General features: G+C 39.5%; 1 protein-coding gene across 8 annotated transcripts in view; it reads right to left on the bottom strand.

Annotated features, from left to right (window-relative positions):
• The window catches only part of LOC149285553 (teneurin-3-like), a 328,960-nt gene that overhangs the window by 16,162 nt on the left and 298,445 nt on the right, over positions 1–14,353 (bottom strand). For 5 of the 8 annotated variants that reach the window (XM_089495196.1, XM_089495197.1, XM_089495200.1 and 2 more), the window contains 3 exons: positions 9,158–9,390; positions 8,911–9,065; positions 7,813–8,687 (listed from right to left, as the gene is read on the bottom strand). In XM_089495196.1, coding sequence (XP_089351322.1) covers positions 7,813–8,687; positions 8,911–9,065; positions 9,158–9,390 — 1,263 coding nt within the window. The remainder of the gene's footprint in view (positions 1–7,812; positions 8,688–8,910; positions 9,066–9,157; positions 9,391–14,353) is intronic. The other 3 variants (XM_089495199.1, XM_089495201.1, XM_089495204.1) reach the window with 1 other exon arrangement.

Below are 14,353 nucleotides of genomic sequence, written 5' to 3'. Positions count from 1 at the left end.
CCACCCTAGGGGGCCTGGGTGACCCCTGCAACCACTTCCCCATAGGCCCACAGCTTATCTCGGTGTTGCTCGCACACTGTGCATACAACCTCTCTTTTACCGCTGAGGGGAGGAAGGAATGCAGCGGGAATACAGTTGATCTATAACTGCAATGCTGTGTTTCCATGTGTTATTTATTTGATCTATACACGAGCTACATAAGGGAGGAAAAGAGAGGTGTGGAAGAGTAAAAGTGGGGATAAAGGGTGATGACGGGCAGGGGGCACCACTGTGGTGGCCCGTACAGGGCACTTAAACACCTAAAGCCGGCCCTGATCACAACTCGCACTGCGAGTGACATAGTACTGGGGTCTCCCCTGCGTGGGCAGAAGAAGGGAAGACCGCACTGACTCTGACAGTCTCTTCCTCATTCCGAGTCAGCAAAGGCGTTTGCACTTGACATGATTGCATGCCAAGGAGTGGGGGGGGGGGTCAAGAAAATGTTTGCCCAGGGTTCAAACGATATTAAATCCGGCCCTGGTATCACCACACTATTTGATTTTGAATCTGTGCCAAATTCATGTCTAGAAAAATAGATGCTCATAAATTACATAGAAACCAATATCAACCGCACTGAGCAAATTAATCAAAACTTGTAAAGTAATGAGACAAATATAATGACAGCCTTCCAGCTCCAAGGCCTACAATTATTTTAAAATCCCGGAGAAAGTAAAACAGCAAAAACAAGTGATTTCCTACTGACACATGTTTTTAAGAGCCTGCAATAAAGCACTACTTGTAATTTACATTTTACTTCTCAATATTAACCCGCCTTCATCGCTATCGAATGATGCTCTATCCCAATCGTCAACCCTTTTTGTGCGGAACTGAACAGCAACACAACACGACTAATCAAGCAGCTAAGATATTGGATGTATTATTCTTCATTAACATTGTTAGATCTTAGTTCAACAGTCCTTTTTTATTGCTTTCACCAGACTGGGTGATGAAAAGACTATGTAAGCTAGCCCCCGGCACACAGAGAGTTAATAGTTCTACCATTGATGCAACCAACAGCTATTGTAAACGGCAGCTTCGCTGCACTAAGCCTATTACATCATTATTCCTTTTAATACTTTTTCTAAAAGCCCTTTCACGGATATAGAAAGCATTCTTAAAACTGGCAAAATAGACCTGGAACAATTTAGAACAGATTGGCTTTTACAGATAAAAAAGGGGGAAAAAGTTAGAATGTGAAATGGAAAAAAAAAATAATATTTATGTTTTTATTTATTTAATATTTATGTTTTATATTTATTTAATGTTATCAACAAAATGTGTGCAGAGTATTATTTTCTATGTTAATCACCGTGAAGCTTTATATATATATAGCTGGAGTGTTATCAATGAAACAATGTATTAACATGAATTATTGCCATAGAAATGTTTACCTTAACGTGTATTATTTGAGGGTCTAATGCTCTACTTGTCCAGCTTGGAATGAATCTAGAATAGGCCCCCCGTGGCTAAATATATGTGACGAGGGAAAAGCAGATGAATGGAGGCATTTGATTATCCCTGACAATGAAGAATAACATATTTTTTTCCAGTTTGATAAGAAAAAAGCCCAAGACTGCTAATACTTGGTACCCCCATTTAATAGAACATACTCCATACAAAGCCCATTATCGAAGAATGTTTTCATCACAGTTTATTCTAAGAACTAAATACAACAGGGGGAGAGATGTATGGCGTAGATTGAGGATACAGAAATACGATGTCATTCTTCGGCCGGCTTAGGAGGACCCCGCAGTGAGTCAACTTACTGCCCCCCTCGCGCACACTTGTTCATTGCTGAGTGAAGTAGCGCTCTAAGACATGACGATGTATGGCAGCTCTCCACGTTCTCAGAGATGCAGAGGCCACAAGAGATCTCAGAGACCAGGACCCCCTGCTTGCCCCTCCTTGAAAAAAAAAGGGGGTCCCGAAAACCCACCTTGCCCGGGCCCTGCACACCCTGAGGATAGCCCTGCTCTTGTTACATATAAAGCTATTACATCTTTAAAAACTGAGCGGCTGAAGCTATAAGCGCACTATTGTTGTGACCCGTGAATATACTACTTGGCGTCTTCCTAATATGAACACAAGAACGTGTTTTATATGCAGACAGCAGCATTACTGCACGCTAACGCTGCAGACCTAATCATCACCCTCCAAAGTCCACTTGTAGGAAGATATGTCTAAGGGATGCACCAAAATGTTCTTCAGCCCATAACCACGCAGTTTAACGATTTTTTCATTAAGGCTATTTCCAAACAGTACATTTCTTTTAACTTTAATAGTCTAGGTTGATTCAGAGTGGCCTTTAGCGATACATTTACTCGAATTTCAAAGTGAAAACAGTTTAATGGGTTTCTTTAAAATGTGCGCATACATTTGTGCCTATCTAATTAGAAACGTATTTTCCGTGTCAAACCAAACGGGGGTTTATTTACCTGAATAAAATAACAGAAAACAGAACCTCAGCATTGTGGATGGAAACGTGTAAAGGAATAGGGGTAGATAGAGATATGGGCAAGCAGGAAGGTTGACAGAGGGGTAACAGAGAAAGGGGCAATTGTAAGCACAAGGATATAATGGGAAGGGGTGAGGAAGGAGGACGGGGTAAGAAAATAAGAAGGGGAGAGTTATGAAGACAAAAGGGTTTATTCACTAACGTTGAAGTTGGCAGGAGAATTTGCAGAAGAGCTGTGGTTTCATCAGGCCAGGACTGGCTGTCTGGCACACCGGCAAAAGGCCCCCTAAACCCAAACTGCTGCTCCAGCAGCCACACTTGCTTCATTTGGCCATAAATTGCAAGGGCAGCCTCATTATCCCCAGTTCGGCTTTAAACATACTGATTTAAATATGCTTTCTACAGGGCCACCCAAGCTATTCTTGCAGGAGAAGCTCACTGGGGATGGTCCTAATATAAGGTGAAGTCAGACTAAAATGTAACTCTCCTGCAAACTTCAATAGAGGACAAGGGGAAAGAGGCGGCCGGATGGGGAGAGAATGGGATTAGGGGAGGAAAAGCAAAGGTTCCCTCACATACACATGGAGTCCCGCAGCAACAGCTAAAGTCTGATTCTATGCGCTTGTTTGATTTCAACTATGGATCTGTAATGTGGAACGAGAAGCAAAATATTTGGAGAAGTTATTGTGTAAAGAATATCGCATACCCCACTAAGACCCGTGCCTTATCCCAAGAGAAGAGTTTGCTTACAGGATTATAGCATTCCTCTGATACAGAAATAATGTGCATGAGAATGGTAATTCATTTTTGAATTTTCTCTTATAGCAGAGGGGGGGGGTGTGTGAAATGCATTCTTACATAGCATGAAAATAAAATATTATTTCAAACAGCTTATGTGTGTAATTGGCTTCAAATCCAATGACCCTTTCAACTGAATTTCATTTTCGTGTATTCCACAAAAAAATATATATTTTCCATTTCATCAGAGTTTGCTCAATTCAAGCATATGAGCTACTTACTGTATTGCTGGTCTGCCGCTCTAATGATGAGTTCTATAAGCTTAAAGAATGTCTTTCATTGTGAAAACACATTTAATCCGTACAAATCGCAGAAACGGCAAGTTATTTCATTACATTCCAGAAAAACAAAGTTTCAGCTGATGTCTTTTGCCTGTTAATTACTTAAATATTTTTTTTCTTGGGTAATTGAATACTTTTTAGATATATTCAGTTATGTGTGCCTGACTGTAACATAAATATAAGACAATTGAACTTTACATTGCAAAACATTTGATCCATACATTGAGTATTACTGTATTTGCTCGATTATAAGACGACCCTGATTATAAGACGACCCCCCAAAATCTGAATATTAATTTAGGAAAAAAAGAAAAAGCCTGAATATAAGACGACCCTATAGGAAAAAAGTTTTACCAGTAAATGTTAATTCATGTAAACTATTACAGTTGGGGAAGGTCTGTGCGATGGACGCAGACAACCCTCGCTGCTAGCCACACCTCCATCCGGCTGCAGCGGAAGTTGTCTACGCGGATCGCGTGGACGTCAACCCGCTGCCCCGGTATACAGCAGGAAATTGGAAGCACCGGTAAGTGTGTGGGGTGGGGTGCGGTGGGGGGGAGACAGAAGGATCCAGGTCCCCTGCAGCAGTGCGGGGGATCTGGATCTTAGTCTCATAGTCAGACCTCTATTTGAGGTCTGATTATAAGACGACCCCGATTAGAAGACGAGGGGTAGTTTTCAGAGCATTTGCTCTGAAAAAAAACTCGTCTTATAATCGAGCAAATACGGTAATTAACCAAACTAGAGCAAACGTATACAATGGGGTATGTTGCCTTTGATTGGGTGATTACAAAATTGGACTTGGGGTTACTTTGTGTTTTATTTGTTTATTCTATTCTATATAAACCTCCTCTTTTCCAGACAACGTTTGTGCTGCTTTCTCCTGCAAGGTGGCCCAGGTATGGGTGAGATATCTGCAGCTTGCCAGGTATGTGTCGGAGATCCCTGATACATATCCACATCTGATTACAGCTATAGCTTATTGGTGTGGATGTATTCATGGGTATTGGGACAGATAAGAGACCTACACACCCGCCCACAACGCACTAGGAGTCGAGCAAACCCGATTGTCTCAACATTTTGGGTTAGCCTCCAGGTGTCCATGAGGAATGAGCATTACATAGGTGGCTAGGTAGACCACACTGGCCATTTTTCCAGGACACAAGCATTTCGCATGTTGCTGACCTCAATATGCTGCGTAAACTGTTGGCGCTATATAAATAAAGGATAATAATAATAATAATAATATGTTGGTAAGTAACACACTCTACCGTTCAAATGTTTGGGGTCACTTAGAAAAGTTGTTTTTGAAATAAAAGCAAATGTTGTCCATTAAAATAACATGAAATGGATCAGAAATTCAGCGCAGACGGTGTTAATGTTGTAAATGGCTGGAAACAGCTGATTTATAATGGAATATTTTCATAGGTGTACAAAGGCTCTTTATCACTCCCATCACTCCTGTGTTCCACTGGCACTTTGTGTTCGCTAAGCCAAGTTTACATTTAAAAGGCTAATTAATGATTAAAAAACCCTTTTGCAATTATGTTACAGCAAGACATTATCTTGTTTCCATGAAAACAGCTAAGTGACCCTAAACGGAACAGTAGTGTGACTTTTTGCAGGATATATATATATATATATATATATACACATTTATATATATATATATATATATATATATATATATATATATATATATATATATATATATATATATCCTGTAAAAAGTCAGCCACCTTGTACACATAAGGAATGAGATGGCTAGCCTTTAAAGGGTGGCTCGGGGGGTATGTCAGTATTAGTGAAAAAGAGTAATAAAAGGCATAGCTGTTCCTTTAACCCCTTCAATCCCCTATAGACGTACCAGGACGTCCAAAAAACACCCACAAAGAAACCCCTATGGACGTCCCGGTACGTCCAGCCCTTCGTGCAGCGTCAGGGACACATCCCTGCCGCTGCACGGGAGACCAGGCTGTCGTTTGAAAGCCGGTAAGCTGTTACCGGTAAACTGCCCGATCGCGCAGTTGCAAACGCGCGATCGGGCATTCCCTTCCGGGTTACGTCACTGCTGGCACAGAGACGCTGCGATCTCTATGCAGGTCTGTGAGGACCTGCATAGAGATCACAGTGTGATCGGTGCAGGGGGATCGCGGGGAGGGGAGTGAGAAACCATCTCTCTCACTCCCCCTCCCGGCCTGTAACAGAAAAGCTGGGAAAAAAAAACGGTTGGTCATTTAAAAATAATATTAAATAAATCATTAAAATAATAATATAAATAATACCCCCAAAAAATTATAATATGAGCTGTGATGTCACTGTGACATCACTGGTATGTTCAGGAGGTCCCTAGGAGGACCTCTAACCATTACTGTGTAAAAAAAAAAAAATGTAAAAAATACAAAAAATGTAAAAAAAATTAAAATAAAAAGAAATTTAAAAAAAAATATAAAAATAAATAAAAAAATTCTTAAAAAAACCTTACATCCCATTGCCCTAGCATAACATCTAGCCAGTATAACCCTCCTGCCCCCGTTCACAACCCCCAAACCCGTTAAGCCATAGGCATAAAAATTATACACCTTATAGTATGCTCCCTGGTGCTGGGAAAGTCTGGAAAATCTATATAAATTAGGTATTTCTGAAATCAGGACACCTGAATTGATAAACTTGGAGGGGATTTTCCATCACTTTACCTAATTTTGTGAGAATTCAGAGGGAAAATGTAAAAAAAAATTAGTTTATTTTTCTAATCTTCGCTAGTTTTTACTAAATTTCTCATTCTAAATTTTCAGCTAATCATCCAACTATGGTATCAAACGAAAGCTCTATCTCTCCTTGAAAAAACAATATATAGTTTACATGGGTACACTATTCACAGGAAAAGAGAATCATCGCTAAACCGACATACCCCAAAAATGGCAAAATTGCTCTGGGCTTTGAGGTACCAAAAACCCCTGGGATTGAAGGGGTTAAAGAGTCATCGACTTCCAAGACTTGGCAGCTCCAAATTACCAACAGAGGATTAATATAATTTAGGAATTTTTTTTTTCCCACTAAAGATAGTAGCAGCATCAATGTAAACTGTCTTGGAATCATAATAAAAATCAGTTCTGCCCCACTTTACATATTTTCCACATGTGTTTATGTAAACCCCCTGCTATTTCTAATTATGAAATTTTCATGGCTGGAATCACTTTTTGCGAGATGTTTTGTGGATCCGAAGGGGGGAGAGCAATAAATTAACATTTAAAAAAGTCGTTCTTAATTCTTCAAATCTTGCAGTTTTATATAATTATTCAGTCATTAATTTATTGATTAAACAGTGTTAGAGCAGAAAGGAAATAACCTTTAAATGTCTAATTGGTTGATGATGGTATAATAACCTAGGCTTTTTATCTGTAAAAGGTGGGTGGCTGAGCAGTACTGTATAAAATATGTTCACCCATCTAAATGTCTGCATGGGTTCTGATAACTATTTTAACATTAATTATTTTTTATTTACATTATATGAAGCTATGTCTATTATGGTTTTATATTTTCCAATCAACATAATTTGGAGATACAGTATGGTAAGATATACTAAGGTGCTAAATTATGGCAAAGGCGTATTTCTTCTACCCTCTATGGCTGCCAGCTTTTACTACAAGAGAACAATACTCACAACTTACTTAATATGTGTGTATGTATATATATATATATATATATATATATATATGTATTTGATTTATTATAAGACGATCCTGATTATAATTTATCTACAGTAATGTGGGGGTAGGGCAGGGGGTAGTACTCTGGGGTGGTGATTTAATCCATATTTTGTGTATATAAAATCTTCTATACTCACCTGCCTATCAGTCAGCGGCTCAGTGATGAGTAGCACATCTTTTGGAACAAAGATGATGCTCAGTGAACCTTGAGGCGCATTGAGAATCATGGGATATGTAGTCCACGAAGATTTGCTCATATTTGAACCAGCTTCTCTGATAGGCAGGACAGGTGGGAGAACATGCTCATGCACTATGCATCATATACTATGCGAAGATCGTTCGTCCCGTGACCTGTGCCCACACGTGTCCACATATTGGCTTGCATTTCAGAATCCGGCAAGTCTTTGCCAGGAGGTTATAGAAGGCTACAGAAGTGCTGATTCAACAGAAGTGCTTTATCGGAGGATCAGCTACTGAAACATATTTGTTCATCACAATAGGCAAAAATAAAAGTTGGATAGGTACTCACTCAAAAAAGGTTGTCCATCCGGTTTCATCACTTTTAGTTGCCAAAAGTCCACTGTTGCCATGGTAAGTAAATAAAACCAGCTCCTGACCTTGGGCCGTCATACTTTTCAGACACCCATTGGTACCGATAGTTAACCAAATTACTTGGTTGTCAGGTGACACTATCCTGACCGGCATGCGATTTGGATCCCTCCTGATGCGCAGGGTGTTTCCGTTGCTATCGGTAACTGCCGTTATATCATTTTCATTGCTGTAGCTAAAATTATACAGGTAGTCCCCGGTTACTAAACTCATGGTGAACTGGTGTGTGCCGTTGACATCAAAAATATACAGCTCTTGGTCGGCTGGTGAGGCCACTTCATAATAATTCATGGAATTAAGAAAAGGCCTGTTTTTAGAGACTGCACGGATTCGAATATTTCCCAAGTCCGCTATGTATAAAGTGCCATCTGGAGATGCAGCCAGAGACGACGGGGCGCTCAGTTTGGCGTCTTTCGCATAACCGTCTCCATTTTGATAACAATCGCAGTTGGGATCATTTTTGCAATCACATTCTGATGGGATGCCTGCGACCAACGATATCTCTCCATCCGTGGTGACCTGTCGTATTCTGTTCACCTTCTTTTCGTCGGTTTCTGTGATGTAAAGTACACCACTGTAAGACACAGCAATAGCTGTGGCGGATTCTAAAATTGCTTGGACTGCGTATTTCCCTACAGAGTACTCAATCCCGGGGACTTGGCAATACATTGGTCTTCCAGCAGCGATGCGAACTTGACGGTTTTCAGTGATCTGAAGGACGACATTGTTGTCCAAAACATAGATAGAATTATCCATTGGATTGATCGCCAAGTCTGTGGGCCATTCTAGTCTCACCTAAAATTAAGGAATATTTAAGACATGTAAAATAAAATGTAGAAGCAGCCATGGAAAAAAGTGTACCTTTGGTTCCACTCAAGTCAGTGATATAGGTGATATAACAATGTTTTCATTATAAAAGATAAAATGTAAGCGATGGCATTTAATGCTGTAATCTCTGTTGCTTATTTATGAATAAATTCCAAAAATTTTCATAAATTTCGGTATGGGATGAAATTACCTCACTGATATGCATGCTCGTGTCACAGGTTAAAGGCCGTGCGGAGGTCAGGTCGTTTGAACCGAGAAGGGTTGATATTATGCCATTCTGATCCACTCTTCTGATGACCTTTCCATCAACAAAGTAAATTAATCCATTCTTATCCACAGCAATACCTTTACACAAAGAGAGAATAGGTCAGTGCTATTCATAAATATTTCAGTCTGAAAATGTTAAATGAACTAAAATGTTTATCTATTGCCAGTACCTTTCGGAGCCGTGAGTGTTGCCTCCACGGCCTTTCCCCCTTCTCCGCATTTTGCTTCGTCGAAAGGTGTGCACTGTTCCCCTGTTCCTGCGATCACCTCGGCATTTTTGATTAGATCTTTGGCACCCGTGAGTGATTTGGGGCGATAGATCCTGCGAGTGTTTGCGTCGGACACGTAGAGATCTCCAGTCACGGGGTCGGTGGCCAGGTAATAGCGATGAGCCAAGTTACTGCTGTGTGAACAGAACATGTATATGTTAAGTGAATTAACATAAAGGTAACCTGAGATATGTTCATTGTAATCCAAATGGCAGCTTCAGCTACTGGCTATGTGAAAGGAGGAGATTTGGGGCAACCAAGTTGTTGAACTAAGCCTCCCAAAATACTCATCAAAAGCTGTCATAGAACCATGGGCAGTTTTCTTCTAACTCCAGAATGCTACCATTGTAAGGCATATTTTAATATCACTTTGCCGATTAATCACGCAGTGAATCTAGGCAGCAAACGGCTGCGAATCAATGGATCCATTCGTCATCGCTCCTTATTCTACAGCTATTTGTCATTCCACAGGAAATAACATTCTCTAAACGAGTGCTGAGGAAAACACTGCAAAAAGCATTTTTATTTCATCTATTTACCCCGGCACCCTCCTACCCTTTAAACCTCAGCAACCCTCTCATTGCTTCTCTCCCACATACAATGCAACTCCAGCATATGCAATTACGAGGTAGGTTATTCAGAGCTTTTTGAAACACAAATGAAGAGAATGCAATATAAATTACATGACATATATTGAGAAATCAAACAACAAAGGACCAAAGCATATTTCACAAAAAATGAGAAGCGCTGGAACAAAAGGTCACAGCCCAGAGCAGGAAGATGACAGACAAAGCAAAATATGGAAAAGTTTTACTTTCTAGAAAAGGTAGTGTTTTCAGCCTACCAGTAGAGGTCACAAAAGCTAATAAACGCAACACATTTTTTTTGGATAAAGTTTTAACCGGCCAGAATCCTGTGAAATATGCCTGGTTTCGGTGCAGGGCTGCGTTGGAACGAGGATTAACCAAGGAATTACACTTGCAGATCCAAGGCTCTAGGTAGACTTTTTATTTGCGACTGTGACCTACTACAAGCTATGTTTTAATCATCAAAGTGACAAATTGTATTCTGATTATGCAGGTTGACTTATCAACACAATCCTGCAGTTTATATACACATTATTGTGATACCCTTGTGCCCACCAGCTTCTCTAAACTCCTAGAAAATGGGAACGAGGGACAGAGTGTCGCAAAGACAGACTGCTCAACCTAAAGAACAACTGACAATGGTGTCTGAGCCCTGCCTTCAAACCCCCTGCTTAGCTCTTCATTTGCCTTTTATTAGCCATATACGAGGTCCAGCACGTGGAAAGCCACACTAGGAATTAAACTAAAGGCAAGTTATTTAGTAACAGGGGAACACTGAGTGAACCGGCAGAAATCCTAACGCACATACGGTACATTTCTACTGAGTATGTGGCAAGATGAGATCTAATGCACCCAGTTAAGATCACAGTAAAGAAAAGTGCAAAAAGGGGGCGAATTATCTCTTTGAGTGCCAGAAGTGAAAAAACTGCTATCCTTTCCATAAACGGAGAGTTGGGTGAGAGTTTATGGAAGGAGGTGGATCAGGCAGCATAGTACATGAAACATGTCCTTGGATAACGATATGGTAGACGTGGTGACATTACGTAGAGGAAAGAAAAAGGATTAAAAGTATTAGTTGGAGGAGATAGACCAAGATTAAAGATAAGATTAAAGGAAAAGATAAAATAATATTGGTGGAATTACTCCGGTAAACGATTCGATTACAGATAACGGATGAGAAATGACAATATACAGAATGGACAGAAAGAAACAAGAACTGGTCAAGGATTATGAGAGTTGTAGGCTATGAGGATCTGGAAACATGTAGGATGCCTAATCCTGTTTTATAAGATAAATTATACTCGTACAATGTAGGGGAGCAAAGTGAGGATAATTTCATTTCCAAGTAAAAATAAATGTATTATTTCACGCGCTCGCAGCTTGTACCAAACACTAATTGCAGGGTGCCAACTTTATACAACTTTCTAATTAGCACCAGTACGTATACCTGCGATTTTTTTTCCTTTTAATCTCTCGGGGGTATTAGCAGGTATTAACACACAATGACATTCTCCTTTCAGCCGGGGCTGCTGTTTTTATGGAACGGACAGGGTTTCTCCGAAGAGCAGACGCGCCGCATACTGAACACACAGGCGTCCTCGAATTGCCCTTTTAAATAACGTCACGTTCACTAATAAGCTAGGGCACTCCGTCTACTTAGTGGTCTTTTTCTTTTTTGAGTAATTGAACATTGCTCTATTTTTCTGCTTCCCATTTCATTCTGGCGTGCCGCCTCCACTGAAATATGTATTTTTTATTTTTGTGAATTACACTTAACGTGACATTGCTTCACAATAAATCTGGGCATTCTACGGTATGTGTTTTATGACACCAGGGATCGAGCATGTCACACGGGTACCAGCCACGCCGGCGTGAGAGGCTCGTGTCGGTTTAATTGGTGAATTTCTGAAATCCAGAGGAAGTGACACAAAGCTGTTCCCTCGAGGGCTCCCACCTCGCTGAACTGAGCGCTGCTGCCTCTCTGCCGGCTCGGCAGGAGAAGTGGCCTGTGGCTACGATTTGCATAATGGGGGTGAAAGGTAAAAAATAATTAGAATTATTATTGATTGAAAAAATCTAAGATGTAAACAGGACAGGGAGGAAGAAGCTGTAAAAACACACATCCAGCAGCCTGTAAGATGAAGCTCGTCACCCCGGCATACGATACGCGTCTTTTAAAATGTATTCTGTTCTGTTAATGTGCCAAATCTTTATCGACGTGTCATTTAAATGTTTTGGGGTTTTTTTTTTTAGGAAATTTGTTAAATCTGAAATGAATTAAAATACAAGTTTCAGTTTGATTTCCAACTAAGGAATGGACTATTATGTTAATGTATTTAAAAACAGTATATGATGCATATTTTCATATTTACAAATGGGGAAAAGAAAGAGAAAAATATATAGCAGTGCTTGGAATACAGGAAAAATTAGTTCCAAATCAGATGAGTTTACAAATACAGAACTAAAATAAATCTGCATATCTATGCAAGCCTTAAACATCTGCTCATACTGTGCATGTGATATAGCAAAAACTATATATATTTATCTACAAAAATGCAATGGAACACAAATGTAAAAACATACTGTGCCTTTATTTTCCATAAAATGCACATTTTGTTTTCCAAATGCCCCCTAAATTTTCTTTAATTTAAACATACGTAAATGTAGTGGTTTTTGCAGCCTTATTATGTTGCAAAAGAAATATTATATTGGTAATAAGCAAAGCATATTGTAACGGATGCTGGATCCCCATTTTAGGAAAGAGGATTGCAATTTTATATTGACTTGCAGGGGTTAAATTGTAATAATTTGTGATTGCACCCTTCTGGTCTACATTTAAGTGTTACTGCCCTAATCTCTTCACCTCTGTTGCGTAGTCGCCATTGTTGTGCGTGTGATGAGATTAGTCTGCTGCTGATGTTGTCTGTGTGTGTTATGTGTTATTTATGTCAATCCTTTCCTGTTTCCTGTGTATGCCAATTTCCCTTTACAAACTATACCCAGTCCCAATAAAGCGTTCTCCCTTCCATCCTGACTTTTGTGTTTTGCCGTGACTGGTGGTACGATTCTTTGGGAGATCCTTTTTCCCCGGAGAAGAACCTTTACTCTGAAAACCAGAGCGGCTTTCTCTACGAGGCAGGCGGCAGTGATTGCCAGGGGTGTCCCGGGAAAACGCCTGCTTACTGTTAATGTATTCTGTATAATTCATAGATAAATTAGGGAGATTTCTTTAAAGTCTCCGCACACATATGCAGAGCGAGCTCAGCCTTTCTTGCTCTCAGAGTAATGAATAGTTAAATACAGAAATCCATAAATTGCCTGCAAACCTTCCCTTTAGTGAATGAACCCCAGTGAGTTAAAAAAAGAAGTACATGCTCGTATCCCCTTTTCTGTGCTATTTTCATGTTCTGTTTTAAGGATCTCGTTCCATAAATATGGTGACTTAGTACCTTTCTGTGTTATCGATAAAAATAATAAAAGAGAATACTGTTGAGGATTTGGCTACACTAAAAATAATACACAAAACAAATGTGCTAAATGTTATCCAAACCAAGGTCAAGAAAGCAGGAATTTAAGTAGAATTTGGTTGACTAAGCATTGTATTTTTTTTAAGATGGTAGAATTTGGTTGACTAAGCATTGTATTTTTTTTTAAGATGGTAGAATTTGGTTGACTAAGCATTGTATTTTTTTTTAAGATGGCTGTCCCTAAATCCTTAGCAAAACAAAAAAGGTCAAATGGTTAAAACCTTAGCGCAGCAGGTTAGTCATTTTGCGCATCTAATGGACATAAAATGACCAATTATATCTGGCTACCAATCATGCGATGAGTCTGCATAAAGAAATAAAGTGCTTCGATATCTCCTAGTATACAGGGACACTTAAGTGCTGCATTATTATTAAAAAATCTTTACACAGGCACTCAATTCCCTGCTACGAGCCTGCATGCTGCAAATGCTTATTAAAATTGTTCATTAATAGGCAGCAACAACATGGGGCTTTATTTAAAACAATTAGCAAAACAAGCACATTTTTTTAGCATTAAATTAGAATACGGCTAACCATAGAGTAGTAGTTGTCCCCCTAGTCCCAGTAAGCCATTTCTATACAAAGGAAATATACAGCAAAGTTTAAATCATAATATTATAATATATTGAATTTGGAAACCTTAACGCCCACTATGCTTCAGAGATCATTGTTTTTCAAACTTTTAAGAGCCCTGTATTAGATTACTATTCAAACTGGGGTAGTTTCCACATTTTAACAAGGAAGGCGAGTAGTAGACGTTTGATGGTAAAGCCCAACGTTTTGCTTTCACAACATATCAGAAGAACACTGCTTTACTAGAAAATACCCCATATTTTAAAGTACCACTCCATGCTGGGATGCAGATTTTATTTGTTGTGAAATACACTACGCTTTAATAAAAAATGAACAATACTGGTCACATCTTCTTCTATGATCGATCACCGCCTGATCAAATAATATCACAGTTATATATTCAGCAGTCA

The sequence above is a fragment of the Sceloporus occidentalis genome, unplaced genomic scaffold (genome assembly GCF_023333645.1).
Source record: "Sceloporus occidentalis isolate IW3139 unplaced genomic scaffold, rSceOcc1.0.p SCAF_77, whole genome shotgun sequence".
Lineage (NCBI taxonomy): Eukaryota > Metazoa > Chordata > Lepidosauria > Squamata > Phrynosomatidae > Sceloporus > Sceloporus occidentalis.
This window is presented reverse-complemented; position numbering and strand designations above follow the sequence as displayed.